General features: G+C 46.3%; 2 protein-coding genes across 5 annotated transcripts in view; one reads left to right on the top strand and one right to left on the bottom strand.

The window, feature by feature from the left end:
* LOC109425248 (uncharacterized) overlaps positions 1 to 16,607 on the top strand; it is a 163,273-nt gene that overhangs the window by 78,603 nt on the left and 68,063 nt on the right. The gene's annotated exons all lie outside the window — the stretch shown is intronic.
* LOC115256504 (proline-rich protein 36-like) lies at positions 58 to 14,602 on the bottom strand. 2 transcript variants are annotated; one of them, XM_062846529.1, is made up of 3 exons: positions 2,299 to 14,602; positions 2,164 to 2,231; positions 58 to 2,101 (listed from the first exon to the last, which is right to left on the bottom strand). In XM_062846529.1, the coding sequence occupies exon 1, from the start codon at positions 14,588 to 14,590 to the stop codon at positions 10,988 to 10,990; it is 3,603 nt and encodes a 1,200-aa protein (XP_062702513.1). In that variant the 5' UTR covers positions 14,591 to 14,602; the 3' UTR covers positions 58 to 2,101; positions 2,164 to 2,231; positions 2,299 to 10,987. The 2 variants fall into 2 exon arrangements, with proteins under 2 accessions (XP_062702513.1, XP_062702512.1); XM_062846528.1 differs by having other exon boundaries at positions 2,164 to 14,602.

Genomic DNA, 16,607 nt, shown 5'->3' with positions numbered 1-16,607 from the left:
ATATTTCGGATTTCTATCGGTTCTAATTATTGTATTTCTATTTTTAATTTCAGGTATGTAACGTTTCTTCTGTTGTCATCTGTAGGACAATGAATATGAATCCTTTATTTCGTATAAACAACGGTAAGAATGTAAAGTGATTTGTTTATTTGTTTAGAATGTAAACATTTGTTTTTTTTTTTCATTTTCCATTATATCCATTGATCGCATGACCAATTAAAGGTGATTCCTAGGCCTTTTTCTACTAATAAACGCCAATTTTATGGTATTTGTGGAGATTTGTGGCTATTCTCAGTAACAACAATTACCACACACAATCCAAATGCCATGGAGGTTTATTTATGGTTTATTTTGGTTTAATTCGGGCATGTGCAAAAGCAAGTAGTTTCGTCTGAGTTTTATGTGGTAGTTTTTTTTTTTATTTATTGTTTATTTTGCATCTCTGACATTCCACAAAACTATCTATGCACTTTTAGGTTATGTCCTTTTTTAACCTTCCAGGACGCGCGCCATCAAACAACCGAAACTGCACCGCGCTCGCGCTGTATACGAAGAGCGAGGATTTTTGGCAGTGTTGTACTTTTTACAACAGCGCGCGCGCTGAAGGGTTAAATGCCCTGCATAAAAATTATTTCAAGGAATTCCAGGTGGGTTCTAGGGGATTTCAGGGGAACCAGGAGGTCTCAAATGCGTTTAAGGGGATTTGAAGAACGCTTCAAGGGGCCTCAAGGTCTGAAAAGCGTTGCAGGGGGTTCCAGAGGATTCCATGGGTTTCTGGAGGTCTCTTGGCTGAGGAATCTTAGGTGTGTTTCAGAGGTCCCAGTTTTAGGTGGACTTAGGGGCTCAGCGTCGTTCCAGGGGATCTCAGGAGTATTTCAGGGGATCTCTGGAGCGCTTCAGGGGGTCTCAGGGCGTCCCTGGGGTTCTTAAAGCATTTTAAGGGTTCCCCCGGGACATTCAGGGGGTTCGTGGAGGCCTCCGGGGCGTTCCAGAGGGTTTCAGGAGATACCAGGATGTCCCAGAGGCTTCCAGTGTGTTTTAGGGGCACTTCATTGGGTCTCTGGAATGTTCTAGAGGGTCTCGGGAGCATTTTAATGGGTCTCAGAGAATGTCAAGGACGCTTCAGCAGGTCTCTGGAGAGACATATAGGAAACAATATATAGGAACCCCTTGAACGCCCCTGAGAGGCCATCGAAGGCCTCCAAAATGTTTCGGAACGCCCTTAAAACGTTCCTGAAACCCCTTGAAACTCTGATATGCCTTGAAACGCACCATAAAACTATTGAAACGCTAATGAAATCCTCACAATTCTATTGGAACGCCAACGAAACCTGCCGAAACGTTCTAGAAAGGATAGTGAAACCCCCTGAAATAACCCCCTTCACCGGCTGTTCGGGTTCGTTTGGAAGTTGACCATCAATGTTAACTTCTTTTCCCGATCAGCCTAGATAGCTGAGTAGTGTCGGTAGCGGTTGTCTCAATTGGCTAAGAATAACACTACGGATCGCCTGATCCAGTGGTAAGAGTCCACTAAACAGGTGATCCCTAATTCATGGTGTTATGCGGCTTTATGCTTACCGTGCCAAAGAATGAATGGTTAGGGGGGGTCTAATAAAAACCTAACCACAAACGGAGCCTGTGGAGAGTTATGGCGTCCTCCACAGTATTACGCCCTTACTGCGCTAACCGGAGCAATGGTGCAGTGGACCTTGCGTTTCTCCGAGATAATCAATTGCCCTTCTTAAGTCTCAAATTTGAGGCTAAATAAGGGCGGGGTTATTCAAATGTTGTTAATTAGCTTACATTACTACCTACATAAGTTCGCTTAATGCGTTTTCGCCATTGGCGTTTTTCAATTGATACCGATTTGGTTCGTCGTTGATGTTTCCTTTTTGTGCTGTGATTGTGAAGAGTGTAATCTTGTCTAGTTTGGGTAGTGGCTACGTCTAGGAAACCTCAGATCAATTTTCAGCGTAAAAAGCGTATGTAGCCCAAGTGGATCTACTGTTTCGTGGTGGCTTGTCAGTCTTGACAAAAATAAAACACTATTTATGTTATTTTGTCCGACGTTTCGGTCCGTTTGGGACCTTCTTCAGGGACTCTGGAAATGTGTATTTATTAGTTGTAACATTTTTAATATTCGAGAAAACTTTCAATTTTTACCAATAGTTACAGTGTTCTCGTCCAGTGTGGTTCGGTAGAACCTGTAACTGTCGATTTGGTTCGAATTTCTGTCGGATACAAAAAGTGGTGCGTAATTTTAATTTTCACCCACGCAATTTGTCTCGGTGTACTTACTCCCGCACAATCGCAGCCAAATTGGATGCCCTATCGGGGGAAACTCGTTCCGAAAATTAGCACTCCGGAATTTAGAACCTACTTCGCAAACGATCACCATTGCTTTCCGTGTATCTTTGTGGTGTTCGTGTGGACTGTCGTGTTTTGGTGGTGTAAGTGACTAATAATTTCCCTACAGTGTGTGTGTGTTTACAATTTGTTTTGCTCGTTTGTTTTGCTCATTCGTTTCTACTTCTTCGGCTCTGATGGTTGTTTCGGAGCCAATGCAGAACCCCGGCATACGTGACATGCAGGTTGTCCGTGTGCGTTCGTTTGTTGATCGTGTTCGGCGTGTTGTTGATGTGGCAGCTCTCGAGTATCAATAGGTTTCTCCCCCTGTTTGTTGTGTCTAGGATTTTCGTCTGGTCCAGCTTGAACTTGTGGCTCTCTCTGGCTGCATGGTTGACTAGAGCAGTCGTCTCCATTATTTCCATCATCGCCGCATCTCTGGGTGTATGTCCCGCCTGTTGGAGTGTGTGGAGTTTTTTCATGCTAGACTTGTGTGTGGATACCCTTGCCTTCAATTTTTGTGTGGTCATCCCGATATAGCACGCATTGCAGTTTTCGCAGTCTATTTGGTAAACAACGTTACTGCGTTCTTCCATTGGGGTTTTGTCTTTGACCAGTGGAAGAAGCGAGCCTATGTTTTTGTGTTGTTTACATGCTATTTTTGTATCGGGGTACTCCCGTCGAAGGATTTTTGTGACGGTTTGTGTCAGTCCATGTATATTCGTGAGTGAGCAATATGCTGTTTGTTGTTGGTTTTCGTCATTATTGCTCACCTCCATAGCTTGTTCATGGTTCTGACTTTCAACCACTCTGTTTATTACGCGATTGATTATATTTGTGGGATAGTCATTCGTACGTAACAAAGAGAAGATGGTTGTTTTGATGGTTCTCGGAGTTGAGTTTGTGGAGAACATCATCACCCGTTTAGCGAAGTTGTAGGCTACATTCATTTTCAGGCTGATTGGGTGTCTCGAGTGGAAATTTAGAAATCTACCAGATGCGATAGACTTCTTATACCATTCTGTTCTCACCGTTTGATTTTCCTGCCTAACCAGCATCATGTCGAGGAACGGTAGTCGGTTGTTTTCTTCCCGTTCCACAGTGAATTGGATGTGTTCGTTCTGTTGGTTGAACGTATCTAACACTTCACGTATCTTTTCTGCAGGAAGGGCCAGAAACAGATCGTCAACATATTTCTTCAAGAACGGAATGGCCACAGAGGTCTTAGCAAGAGCATTTTCCAGCAGGTCTTCCATCACGTATTCGGCGATTATCGGCGATAGAGGGTTTCCCATCGCCGTGCCAAAGATTTGCTGATAGAATTGCCCTTCGAAAACAAAGTAGCTGGAATCGATGCAAAACTCCGTAACTTCCCAGAAAAGGTCGAGACAAATGGGGGTGTTTTCCTTTATCTCGTCCCAGTGTCGAAAAATGGTTCGTTTGACTAGGCTCTTGGGTATGGATGTGAACAGTGCTACCACGTCGAACGATACCAGGATGTATCCTTGTGGCAGTTCTAGGGAGTTCACATATTCGCAGAAAGAGAAGGAATCCTTAATGCTGTACTTACTCGTCAATGAAATTTTCAGGATATTGCTGACGAATTTCGAGAGTTCGTACGACGGGGCTGTCATACACGGGACCACGGGTCGAAGCGGAAATCCTGGTTTGTGCGCCTTTGGCTTGCCATACATTTTCGGGCAGACTGCTTTGTATGTCTTTACATTTCCAGAGTCCCTGAAGAAGGTCCCAAACGGACCGAAACGTCGGACAAAATAACATAAATAGTGTTTTATTTTTGTCAAGACTGACAAGCCACCACGAAACAGTTTCGTAAAACAGTCGAACACACCAACGATACAAGTGGATCTACTTCAAAAAGTTCATTTTCGTAGGGTAACTTCTGTATAGGTTACCTTGTGAACCCAGCTTTGCTTTTTTCATTATAGATGAAGTGTCGTGCCTCTAGCATGCTATATTTTAGAATAACGTTAACAGTATATTTCAACCTTTCCTTATGGATGCCTTCAAGCAAGCTCTTGTTTTCAGCATCTTTTTGCTGATATTTGGCATCTGAAGTAACTCAAACATTGATTTGAGATGCTTCAGTTTGATGGAATACTTAGGTAGTACAGTTCATGGTTAACTTAACATAGAATTGCACCTAACCCAACTCTGCATGAGCAGAATTTGTCATGAGTTGACTGATTGGCATGTGTCAGATGAGGAATTTCCATTTGACCTTCTTTGCACTTTTGAGTGTTCCTTCGCAAACTTTGCGTATTCAGGCGTCCCTGCTCAACAAACTAGGGAACCTAATTGGTTGCGATCATATTTTATGGATAACTCGCTTCCATTGCTACTCCAAGAGAGTTTCATTGTGGTTTTGTTATAACAACGCCCTTCATTGTGGTATACCATAGCTACTGCTTTGAAAGAAGCTTGTCCTGTGCGGTCTGTGCGGACCGCAAGAGGTATTCCTGAATGGAACTCGGACTTGTTCAAGTTCTAAATATCTTCGGATGAACCAGTCTTTTGTATAGCTACGAATCTTTGCTTCTACCCCGAGGATTGTAGCTATAGAATCGATTTAGTGGGCACTAAAAAGCTCTGCTTACTTCAAATCTCCTGGAGCAAATGGGGCTTTGTCCTATTTTTCTCCAGAGGGATTTGAGTTTTTCAAACATGTTTTGAACTCTTGTAGTTTTCTATTGGGTATTTTCATGGCGTGAAATTACTCTGTAGTTTTATCCCGAAAGGGTGTGTGCGTTGTAAAAAGAAGGAATAAGTTCCAGATTTATCTGGTTACCTCGTTCTTTCTGAAATGCTTGAAACGCATTGTCGATTATCACATCTGTGATGTTCGTCTGGCTAACATGCCTGTTCATGTGAACTCACATGTCTCCCAATTTGAGATGTCCACAGTGACTCTTTTACACAAAGTTGTGTATGTTTTCAAGAAAGTACTCGCGTAAACGTAGGTTTCGCGGTAATTTCTTGAATATTGAGGATGCTTTCGATGACGTGCCTTTCAATGTCATATTGAAAGTCGCATGACGGCACAAGCTACCTCCAATGAGCTATGGGCTCTCTTTACGCTTATGCGTTTTACACTGTCCTTTTCAGGGCACTGAATAAACCCATTGTGGTATGCCCAGACAACCAGTAATCGTATAAGATGTTGCATAAGATGATAAAGTGCCATATGCGTGCATGCCTCCATTTAGGCGCATGTAAAATGTACGCATATCGTCTCCAATTTATTATCTGATGCAACATCTTATACGATCACTGGTTGACTGGGTGGGCTACGAGCTCTCATTGTGCTTATGCGTTCATTCCCTCTTCTAGGGTACCCCTCCCTATTTCATCACTTTTCCCTTTCCTAATCCCATTCCATCCCTTGTCCCATTCTCCCTCAGGTAAATGATGAAATAGGCTTATATGTATGGCGATGGCACAAATGTCCCAAATGGAGGATAACGTGCCTCTGGAGCCGGCCTTCTGATATCTGATGGGTCTCAGGGAATGTCAAGGACGCTTCAGCAGGTCTCTGGGTGTTCCAGGGGGTCTCAGGGGCGGACCTCCTGGGCATTTCAGTAGGTTCCGTAGGGTTCAGGGACGATAGAAAACTCCGGTGAATGGTTGGAAACTACACATGCAATGCGATGCGATTCGTGAGTGATACAAGTAATACTGTGAAGAACTCAGATGACCATTTCACTTTTCCCCACATCAGTATTATTCAAAACAATAGCTTGCTGTTCAAAGAAAGAGGCATCTCTGATATTGTCAGTTTCAGTGCCAACTTATCCCAGAGTAGTGAAAGTGAAACAAGAAGAAATAGTTTATGATCCTAACTACGAATGAACAGCAACGAATAACAATGTCAAGCAACTTGCACATCCTACTGGTGATGGGGTTACGTGTTCAAGCAGGACAAACTGTTTTCTGCATCTTTCTCGACTCGTTTCAGTAAAGATAAGTAAATATGAATAGAATGAGGCGAATATACGGATCCTTGTTAAGAGAGGCTTTTCGGGATGTTTCGGAAATGTTTGAGGGTATCGTAAGGGTTACTTGGAGGTGTCAGGGGGTTTTCAGGGAGTTCCAGGGGGTCTCACGGGGTTTCAGGAGGATTCCAGTAGGTATCGAGAGTGCTTCATACTATTGATATGCTCCTGAAGTTCTATTATCCCTTTTAAATATCCCTGAACGGCCTTAAACTCCTGAGACCCCTTCATAAAAACCCTTTGAAACGCCATTAAAATGCCTTGAAACGCCCCTTCAACCTTCATAATCCTATTGAAACGCCCTTGAAATCGCCGTAATCCATTAATCCTTGAAGCGCTTTTCAAGCCTTTAAGCGCCCCTGAAACCTCAATAATCCAACGCCATAATTAACTTGAAATGCCCCTAAAATCTCTTGGAATGTTTTAAAACACACCTGAAAACCCCTTGAAACGCCCCTGAGGAGCTATCGCAGGCCTCCAAAATGTTTCGGAACGCCCCTAAAACGTTCCTGAAACCCCTTGAAACTCTGATATGCCTTGAAACGCTCCGTAAAACTATTGAAACGCTCCTGAAATCCTCACAACTCTAGTGGAACGCCAACGAAACCTGCCGAAACGCCCTCGAAAGGATCCTGAAACCCCCTGAAATGCCCCTGAAGTTCATTGGAACCCCCTTTTCTAGGCTCTCTGAAAACTTCTTGACAGTGTTTGGAATTTCATCGCGAGTTACTGAGTGGACAATACTCAGCTTGTGCTACACTCGACGAATGTAACAAAAGGTGAAGCGAAGTTCTCGCTCCAGGCTTCCGGGAATGCTATTCATTATCATGCCTTTCATTAAGACTTATTCAAAAAGCTCTTTTTTAATTACTCACTATGCTGAGATGCTGGTTTTGTCACAGCTGGGATGCCACGAGAGAAGAAGAAGAAAGTGCGGTTGAATGAATGTTATTACAAACTTGAAGCCTCCAAAAGAAATGCTAAAGGTAAACTCTTCTCGCCAATTTTTTTTTTTCATATATTTCCATAACCTTTTGCGAAAACGAAACCTTTCGACCGATTCAACCCCAAGTCAAACGGGAGGCGCCCTTCAGAGGGCCGCCACTCAAGCAGACATTTACCGAACCGTTTGCTTTCCGAAGTGGAAATAATTGCCATAATAATACCTCCGCCGCACTCACCTCACACACAAACCAATTGAAGCAATTTTGTGGCTCGTGCTCTTGAAAACCAGCACCGCTCAGCCCAGCCAGCCGCCTAGCGGACCCCAAAAAAGGCCACCGCGTCATCCAATGCTGCTGCTGCAGCAGCGCCAGCAACTGAAGGCATCCGACCGAACGACCGTGAATTTGGGTTCGCTTGCATGTTGGTTCACGCCAGCCAGCAGCCAGCCAAGCCAAGTTGCGGGTGGTGTCTTTCTTGTTGTGATGCTCCAATTTGCATGCTTGCTTGCTTACTCGTTCTTCGTTGGTTGGTTCCGTTGTGTATAGGTTCGCGTGTTGCCAATGTTTATAAAGTGCATCCATTTCATATGGGGACCAGCCTTGGGAGATGAGTCTCTATAGGTAACAACGATCAGGGCCGTAGAGGATTGGCCCCCGCCAAGGGCGCTAGTCCTTTAGATGTGCTAAAGACTACTCATTACGACACGTATGTTCAGATTAACCGGTATAGCCGAAACCGTAGCTCAGAACAACCGTCACACTTTACTTGTTCTCTATTTCTATCGGTTACCTTTATTTTTTTTTTTAAAGAAACGAGATTTAACCTGCCGCCCTACGCATAATTGTCCTATGTTGGGAATCCCATATAACATGGGAAAATTATGCGTAGAACGGCAGTTTAGTTCTAGGCTAGTTCATCTCGGGACCCACGCTTTACTTACCTTTACTTCTGCATTTTTGTGAGTTTGTCGGAAGTGGGATTCGATCCCAGGTCCTTGGTTGTTTAATATATTCTTTGAGTTCAGAGTGGATCTGATAAAAACAATTGTCGAATTAAAAGAATGTCCATCAAGTGTTGCTTTTGTAGTCTCTTCAAACAACATTCAAACTGAGTTCAGAGAAGTTTTTCTGAATGATTTGTGGAAGCGATAACGGGAAAACATTCATAAAGAAAATGCGGCAGAGATCTGGGGAAGAACTTTGGGAAGATTCTTTCAAAAAATTCCATAAGAATTCCGTGGAGAAATTCAAAAAGGAATCACTGCATAAATTCCTTAATAAATCACAGGAAAAACATCGGGAGGAATCCTAGGAATAATTCATGCAGGAATTACAGGAATAATTATTGAAGGAATCCCAGGAGTAATTTGAATTGTAATCTCAGACAGCAGTGGCCACCGGGAACCTGATTCAACAAGTTCATTAGGCAAGCAATAACTTTGTAACCAAACAAGTAATCGGGATACCAAGGTATCCACATGGACTTTGAGTATAGACAATAATCTGTTTATCTATGTAAAAAAAAAGGAGCAGCTCATGAAAAAAATCTCTCTCGAAGTAATTTCCTGAGAAACAACTGAAGGAAATCTTGGCTGATCTTCTAGCTAGAGGAACTCCTGGTAGAGAGAAACATGGTAAAAAATCTTAAGAACTTCTAGAGTAATTCCTAGTGGAACTTCTAGATGATCTTCTGGTGGATCTCTTAGAGAGATTCCTAGTGGAACTTCTGCGGGAATTGCCGGTAGAACTCCTATAGGTATCCATGGTGGAACTTTTTGATAAATTTCCGGTAAAACGCCTTGAAAATATCCTGGTGGAACCTCCAATCCAAATATTGCAGGTTCGAGTCATGCCACGTTCGCCATGTGGTGAGATCAATGCCCCTTTAATGGAGAAGGTTTTGTCTATTAGTTAGAAGGGTTGTTAAGGGGTGGGATCTGTAATGCTATTATGTTCTCGTTTCAAAGAGCGAGCAATGGCGCTGGAAGCCGGAAGGCTTTCGAGCCCGGACACAATGATTAAATACCTGTGTTTTATCCCATGAGTGGGCAAATCAATGGAGTGCATATTAACCTACTTAGCTACAACAATCCCAACGATTCAGTATACAAACCTTAATCCCCTGATAACGAAACGGTTGGTACGGTTGTCCCCTTTTCCTTAACACTTATGTGGCCGGCAGGGTACCCGGGTACCTTTTTCAATTTCAAATCTCGACATTTTAATGGTTGTTGAAACTAGGATGTTGGAACTCTGTTAGATCTTAGAACTCGTGAATATACATCTATTAATGGGTGTTCCGTCGGAGGAACAGCATAGGACCGGTAGCTCGATGGGAAGGAAGGGAACTTAGCCTTCGGAAAGGCTGTGGCTTCCACTGGGGAGTAAAAGACGGTTGTACACTAAAACTACTTAACTAGCTATATTTCTTCTCTTCGGTGTGTACAGTTCTGTGGTTGAATGAAGACTATTTTCTCTGCACTGCGCACGCAATCTTCCAAGGAAAAGGAGGTAGAAAAAACTGCATGCGCTGCGCTGTGGCTATGATGGAATCTTCCATGCACATAGGCGATGGTGCGATGGTTCGGGCGTCGTCGGCGGCTGGTACATAAGGACACGCAACACATGCATGGTCGGTGGGTCGATCCTTGCTCGTTCACGTTGTCGCTCGGTCGGTGTGAGAGGCAAACAAACGATGTGGTGTGTGTGAGGGTAAATTGGGTGATTGTTAGTTGGGATTGGAGCCGTAAAATACTCGCGGCGACTCGAGGTTAGTTGTACGGGGAAAGGGGGTCAAATCAGGATGGATCTTCGCGTTGGGAGCGAACATACTCCCGGGCCGGAAAAGGTGGAACTTGCTAGGATGGCTTGATCAGGGAGGCAACTTATCTTTGGAGGACTAACAATCAGGAGGAAACAATGACAACTTTCAAGAGCATGACTTACGGGTATCTTCAAAGGAGGCAAGGAATTTTCAAGTGATTTTTTTGGGAGGACTATTCTTTAACGAGGGTTCTTAGGACAAACTTTAGGCGGAAACACTGCAATAAGTTAGGGAAACCTCTTAGGAGGACTTGGAGACTTCAAACTGGGCATGTACTTGATTCTTAGGGAAGGCAGTGAGCTTGATAGAACAAATTTTCTTCATTAGTTTAGGATACATTACTTCATATCTTTAGGTAAGGAGGAAACGTCAAGGTGTGGGAACTTATTCTGTGGACCCCAAAGTGTAGGAACGGAATTCATATTCTGGTGGAGAATAATTCATTTTTTCTTGTGGACTGTATTTGTATGTCTAGGAGCTTGGAGGACCATCTATCAACATTCAAGGGTTGGCAAACTGGCTCGATTCAGCAAAGGTACCTGAGGAAAGGCATTATGACAGGACTCAAAATAGGAAACTTAGGACGCTTGGCAGGATTCTTTGACTTATAAGATAGAGGTTTCAGACTTATTTGGATTGGGTTTACTTGGCACACAGTGGAGCGCATCATAGCACTTTGGAAGGCAAAATTCAGTCAGGGGGAGTTACTTGGATTCTTAGCAGGGTCTTCATCTCCGGAGGAACAGGAAATCACAAGGCAATCAGGTTTCAGATTATGGTACGGGTTCTAGGTGTTATTAGGGGTTCAAGGATTACAAACTTCAAGGGATCTTTCTTATTCGATGGATTTTCATTCAGGGTTAGGCAGGAATAATCAACAATAAGGACAGGAACTCAACATAGGTTCGGAATGACAACTCAATGACGAGGGAGAAAAGGGAACTTTGTTGATTTTGTTGGGGGTCTTCAATGGAGGACTGGGAGAACCACATGAAACAAGGATAGGGATTCACACACCACAGATCGAATGTTTGCTCACCTGCGGCGTCTTGCTTGGCTTCCTTCGGGTCGTTTGGCGGACGCGCTCGGGACACGCGCTCTGGGATGGCTTCGCTGGGTCGGGATCGCTTGGATGGTTCATCGGGAGGCTTCCTCGGCCTTGGGTCGGAATGGAGTTGCTTGCATTCACCAGTCTGGTCGACCGGTGGCGGATCCAGTGGTGTTTGGCTCATCTCCGACAACACCACGACCCACTGCTTCTTCTCGGGAGGTTCTCTCACTACCGAACTGGTTCCGGCTATCTTCGGGCTTGGGACTCGTTCTTCTAGGCTCTTGTTTCGCTTAAGTGCCGGAAGGATTCCGACTGTCGGTGGGCTTCGCTTTCTGGTTAGACACATCTCAATCTTCGGAATGGGCTTTTCAATTCGCTGGATGCCGGCAGACATAACAGGAAGGAGAACCGACGGGTTCTCTGTAGGAGTGCCGGTTGACGTCAGGCTTGAGTTGGTCACCGGACGGGTTTCGGCAGGCTTCGGGACGGGTTTGTCCACTGGACGGCTTCCAGCGAACATCAACAATGGCTTGGTTACCGGGTAGAGACCGGCTGACACTACGAAGGGCTTGACTGCCGGACTGCTACCGGCGGACGTCTCGATTGGCTTCACCACTAGACTAGTAACAGTGGACTTCGGAAACGGCTTGGGCTTGATCATCGGACTGGTGCCGACGGGCTTCAGGAACGTCTTGACAATCGGGCAGGTACCGACGGACTTCGAGGACAGCTTGACCACTGAACTGGTACTGATGGCTATCATGATGGACTTCGTCACCGGTCGGGCACCGGCAGACGTCAGGATTCGTTTTTGTACTGGACTGGTACCAGCGTGTTCAGGAAGTGGCTTGACCACCGGACAGGAACCGGCGGACATCTGTGCGGACTTGACCACCGGACGGGCACCGATGGGCATCAGCTTCGTTTTGGTTGCCGGACAGGAACCGGCGGACTGGAGGGTGGAATTGTCTACTGGACAGGTTCCAGCAGACCGCGGAACTAGCTTGACCATCGGACTGGAACCGACGGACATCGGATCGGACTTGATCATCGGACGGACACCGATGGGCATCAACTTCGGTTCGGTTGCCGGATAAGAACCGGCGGACTTGAGGGCGGAACTGTCTACTGGACTGCTTCCAGCGGACATCGGATTCGGTTTGAGCGTCGGACGGGGACCGACGGACATCGGAGCGCAATTGCCTACCGGACTGGTTCCAGTGGACATCGGGATCGGCGTGGCTACCGGAGGAGGACCGGCAAACATCTTGGGCGTCTTGGCCGCCGAACGGGTATCGACGGTTGGCTTGACTACCGGGCTGGTACCGATAGACGTTGGGCGCAGGATCGGCTTGGCAACTGGACTGGCACCAGCGGACATCATGAGTGGTTTATCCACCGGACGGGAACCGGCAGACATCTGACAGGACTTGACCATCGGACAGGAACCGATGGGCATCAGGTTGGCTTCGACCCCCGGACGGGAACCGGCAGGTATCTCGTGCAACTTCACCACTGGACGGGTGCCGGCAGACATCTTGGATTTCTTGGCCGCCGAACGAGTATCGACGGTTGTCTTGACTACCGGACTGGTACCGATAGATGATGGACGCAGGCTAGGCTTGCCCACTGGACTGGCACCAGCGGACATCAGGAGTGGCTTTTCCACCGGACAGGAACCGGCAGACACCTGGATGGAATTGACCACCGGACGGGAACCGGCAGGCATCTCGTTGGACTTGACCATCGGACGGGCACCGATGGACATCTTGGACTTCTTGACCGCCGAACGGGTATCGACGGTTGGATTGACTACCGGACTGGTACCGATAGACGATGGACGCAGGCTAGGCTTGCCCACTGGACTGGCACCAGCGGACATCAGGAGGGGCTCGTTCACCGGACAGGAACCGGCAGGCATCTTGTTGGACTTGACCATCGGACGGGCACCGATGGGCATCTTGGTTGGTTTGACCGTCGGACTGGAACCGACGAACATCATATCGGAGTTATTCACCGGACGGGGACCGGTAGAATGCTTGGTCGTCTTGGCCGCCGAACGGGTTGCGACGGGCATCAGGGCGGAACCGACCACCGGACTGGCTCCGGTAGACCTTATCGGATTGGTTGCCGAATGGGGTCCGGTCACGCGTTGGAACTGTTGGAGTACCGGATAGGAACCGGTCGTAGTCTGGAACGGCTGGGATACCGGAAGGACACCGGTCGGATTCTGTTTCGGTTGGAATGCCGGAAGGGAACCGGCCTTACACTGGAGTGATGGGGCTTCCGAACTGGATTCGGTCACGGACAGCAACTGTCGGGATACCGGAAGGAGACCGGTCGGAGTCCGTTGCTGCTGGTTTGCCAGAAGGGAACCGGCCTTGCACTGGGGCGGCTGTGGTACCGGAAGGGATCCGGTCGGACTCTGGAACACCGGAGGCAATCCGGTTGGCTTCGGGATCCGCATGGGCTTGGGATGGAATCCTGGTGGTGGTCGGAACGGCTTTAGCACCGGATGGAAACCGGTAGGCATCGTTGACAGCATTGGATGAACTCCAGGCGGATCGAATGGGATTCGGAACGGGTTCGCCACCGGGTTGGTTCCCGAAGGCGCTTTGCGTGACGTCAATGTCTTTGGATCTTCAGATGGAATGTCGACAAACTTGGCTGGCTCGTTGCCGACAAGGAAATCCTCCTGGCTCGTCGAAGGATTCTCGCACTTACACATTGGACTCTCGAAGGCAACGGTTGTCACCTTTTCTTCACACTTGGCTGCTTCTTCGGCCGGCGGGGCTGCCGACTCAGGAATAGTGACCTCGACGAAATCACTCTCGGATGGGACCTCGGCCGGTCCACGCAAAGGCGTCTTCTTCTTGGAATCCTCGCCGCGTTGCGGCTTCTCGGTCTGGATTGGATTGGAAACACTCGTACTCACCTCTTTCTCTTTCGGCAAAGACGTGCGTGGCCACTCCATCACGTCAGGATTCGGAACGGGCTGTTCCGTCGTTGGACTCGGTGACTGGCTTCTTCGAGTAGGAGGGCTGAGCCAGCGTGTAGTGGTCGCCAGGGAGTAGCTGGATGGCGACCTTCGCTTGTTGAAACCATTGTCACTGGTGGTCGGGCAGGAAATCAAAAGAGTTTCCACCAGAACGCAAGCTTCGACGTGGATGTCTTCGAAGCGCCAGTAATCCTCATCTAGCTCTTCGAATCTTTCGGCTGGGAGTGCACACAAAAGTTCACCGTACACTCTCTGGTATTCACGATAGTAGCACTGGAGTTCACTTTCGTAGGTTTTCAATCGTGCCAAACTCGGTTGGACGATACCACTTTCTTCACTAATTCGTTCTTGGAGCTTCTTAATTCTTGCCTCAACGTGGCTACGTTGGGCGAACAGCCTTTTCACTTCGGCCATTCTGGGTTTGAGAACCGCTAGTGTTTGGGAGCCACTACACACGCGCGCGATTCATTTTCGGAAGGAATGGTTCGGACTTCTTCTTTTTTCACTTCACTTGGAATTTGGTAACGCTTTCACTCCGCCAATGAAAGCCATGGAAAATCACTTCTAAACACACTGGGGTCGAACTACCGGGGCAGGAACACCAGCAATCCCCTCGGTAGGATTACTGTATGCTGTCGGCGACAGCAATGGAAGGAATTGTCCCAATCGGCTGATTGGCGACAACGCAGCTGCGGTTGCAGCTTCTTGAGGCACTGGATCCTTTATCCGGTTCGCTAGGACCAAATGTTCCGTCGGAGGAACAGCACAGGACCGGTAGCTCGATGGGAAGGAGGGGGACACTAGCCTACGAAAAGGCTGTGGCTTCCACTGGGGAGGAAAAGGCGGTTTTGCACTACTAAAAACTACTTAACTAGCTATATTTCTTCTCTTCGGTGTGTACAGTTCTGTGGTTGAATGAAGACTATTTTCTCTGCACTGCGCACGCAATCTTCCAAGGAAAAGGAGGTAGAAAAAACTGCATGCGCTGCGCTGTGGCTATGATGGAATCTTCCATGCACATAGGCGATGGTGCGATGGTTCGGGCGTCGTCGGCGGCTGGTACATAAGGACACGCAACACATGCATGGTCGGTGGGTCGATCCTTGCTCGTTCACGTTGTCGCTCGGTCGGTGTGAGACGTTGAGCACATAGTGGCTGAGGTGCGATGCAAAGAGATAAGAGATCGGATAAGCGTCGAAGCACACTCTGTGGAAACTATATGCAGAACGCATGAACCGTACATAGTAAATGAGTTGCGATGAGTGCGGAGATGCGATGGAGCTGCTTCGACGCATGTGATCGCAAGAGAACGCAAGAGAATGCTTGTCGGCTATGGATTTTATGATTGCGCTCGTTGTGTATGTAAAGCAATGAGGATTCAATGTGTTGGGAATGCTAGTAGATAATATAAAATGCGTTAATATGTTGTTGTTTTTAAACATAACTCAATGCTTTTTCACATGACATGCATTTTGATGGACCAAACGTAATAAAAATTTATCATACTATCTATCGATCACTATGTAAAATAACATATTTGATTGCATATAAAATAGTATTCCATCAAATCGTTTAAGTTTTTTTACAGCATAATTTTGTTATTATATGTGTATAAGAAAACATTATATTTTCTCTGTTCGGGATTTGAATCAAGTGATCAATGTTTGATATGGCCGTTTGTTCAGTGCATGTTATTCATGTGCAAGTTAGAAAGTTTCAGGTTTTTTTGGTATTCAACTTAATTGCTTAAAGTATTTTAATTGAAAAGTTCTGCTTTTTTCTTTGTCAGGCAAAACTAGATCCCTTAACGAAAAGAGTGTGGCATCAATTTCGATTGATACTCTTTTACCTAATATAAGGACTGTATCGTTAATTATGATTACACCTGAAAATTGCTGTATCTGAAAATGATTTATTTGTTTTGTAAATTAAATTCAATTACATTGTTTATTGACCATCAGAAAAGCCCATGGTATCATTTTATATTTATTTTTTCGTGGATCTTGCCAGCTCTCGCACCTTCTTCTTGGTGTTCTTCTTAAGGTTTTGGACAACCGTTCCGTCGATGATTTTGCTTGGGTTGGCCCAGTTTTTCTTGGCTTTGATGACGTCCTCCGCTCCTCTATCCTTTTGCCGTAGTTTCCCTTTCATCAAAGCCAAATACTTCTTAATGCGCCTAATTTGCGGGCAATTTGAAGAGTTCATTGCCTTTTCCACAAATTGGACATTGTTTTCTTCATACCAGTGAAAGGTGTCACGCGAATAGTGGCAGGATGCCAAATCCGATCAAAATAATGTAGGACCTTTGTGCTTTCAGATGAGTGGCAGAATTGGTTTCTGGAGGCATTCCTTCCGGTATGTTTCGACATTCATACTTGGGACGGTGAAGAAAGGTGACGATTTCATACCACTTTGACAAATTGCTTGCCAA

The sequence above is a fragment of the Aedes albopictus genome, chromosome 1 (genome assembly GCF_035046485.1).
Source record: "Aedes albopictus strain Foshan chromosome 1, AalbF5, whole genome shotgun sequence".
Taxonomy (NCBI): Eukaryota; Metazoa; Arthropoda; class Insecta; order Diptera; family Culicidae; genus Aedes; species Aedes albopictus.
The sequence above is the reverse complement of the archived record's forward strand: the minus strand, read 5'-3'. Positions and strand labels throughout refer to the sequence as shown.

Excerpts from the sequence above, each read along its gene's own strand:
- LOC115256504 (XM_062846528.1), bottom strand. The coding sequence starts at position 14,590 with ATGGCCGAAGTGAAAAGGCTGTTCGCCCAACGTAGCCACGTTGAGGCA.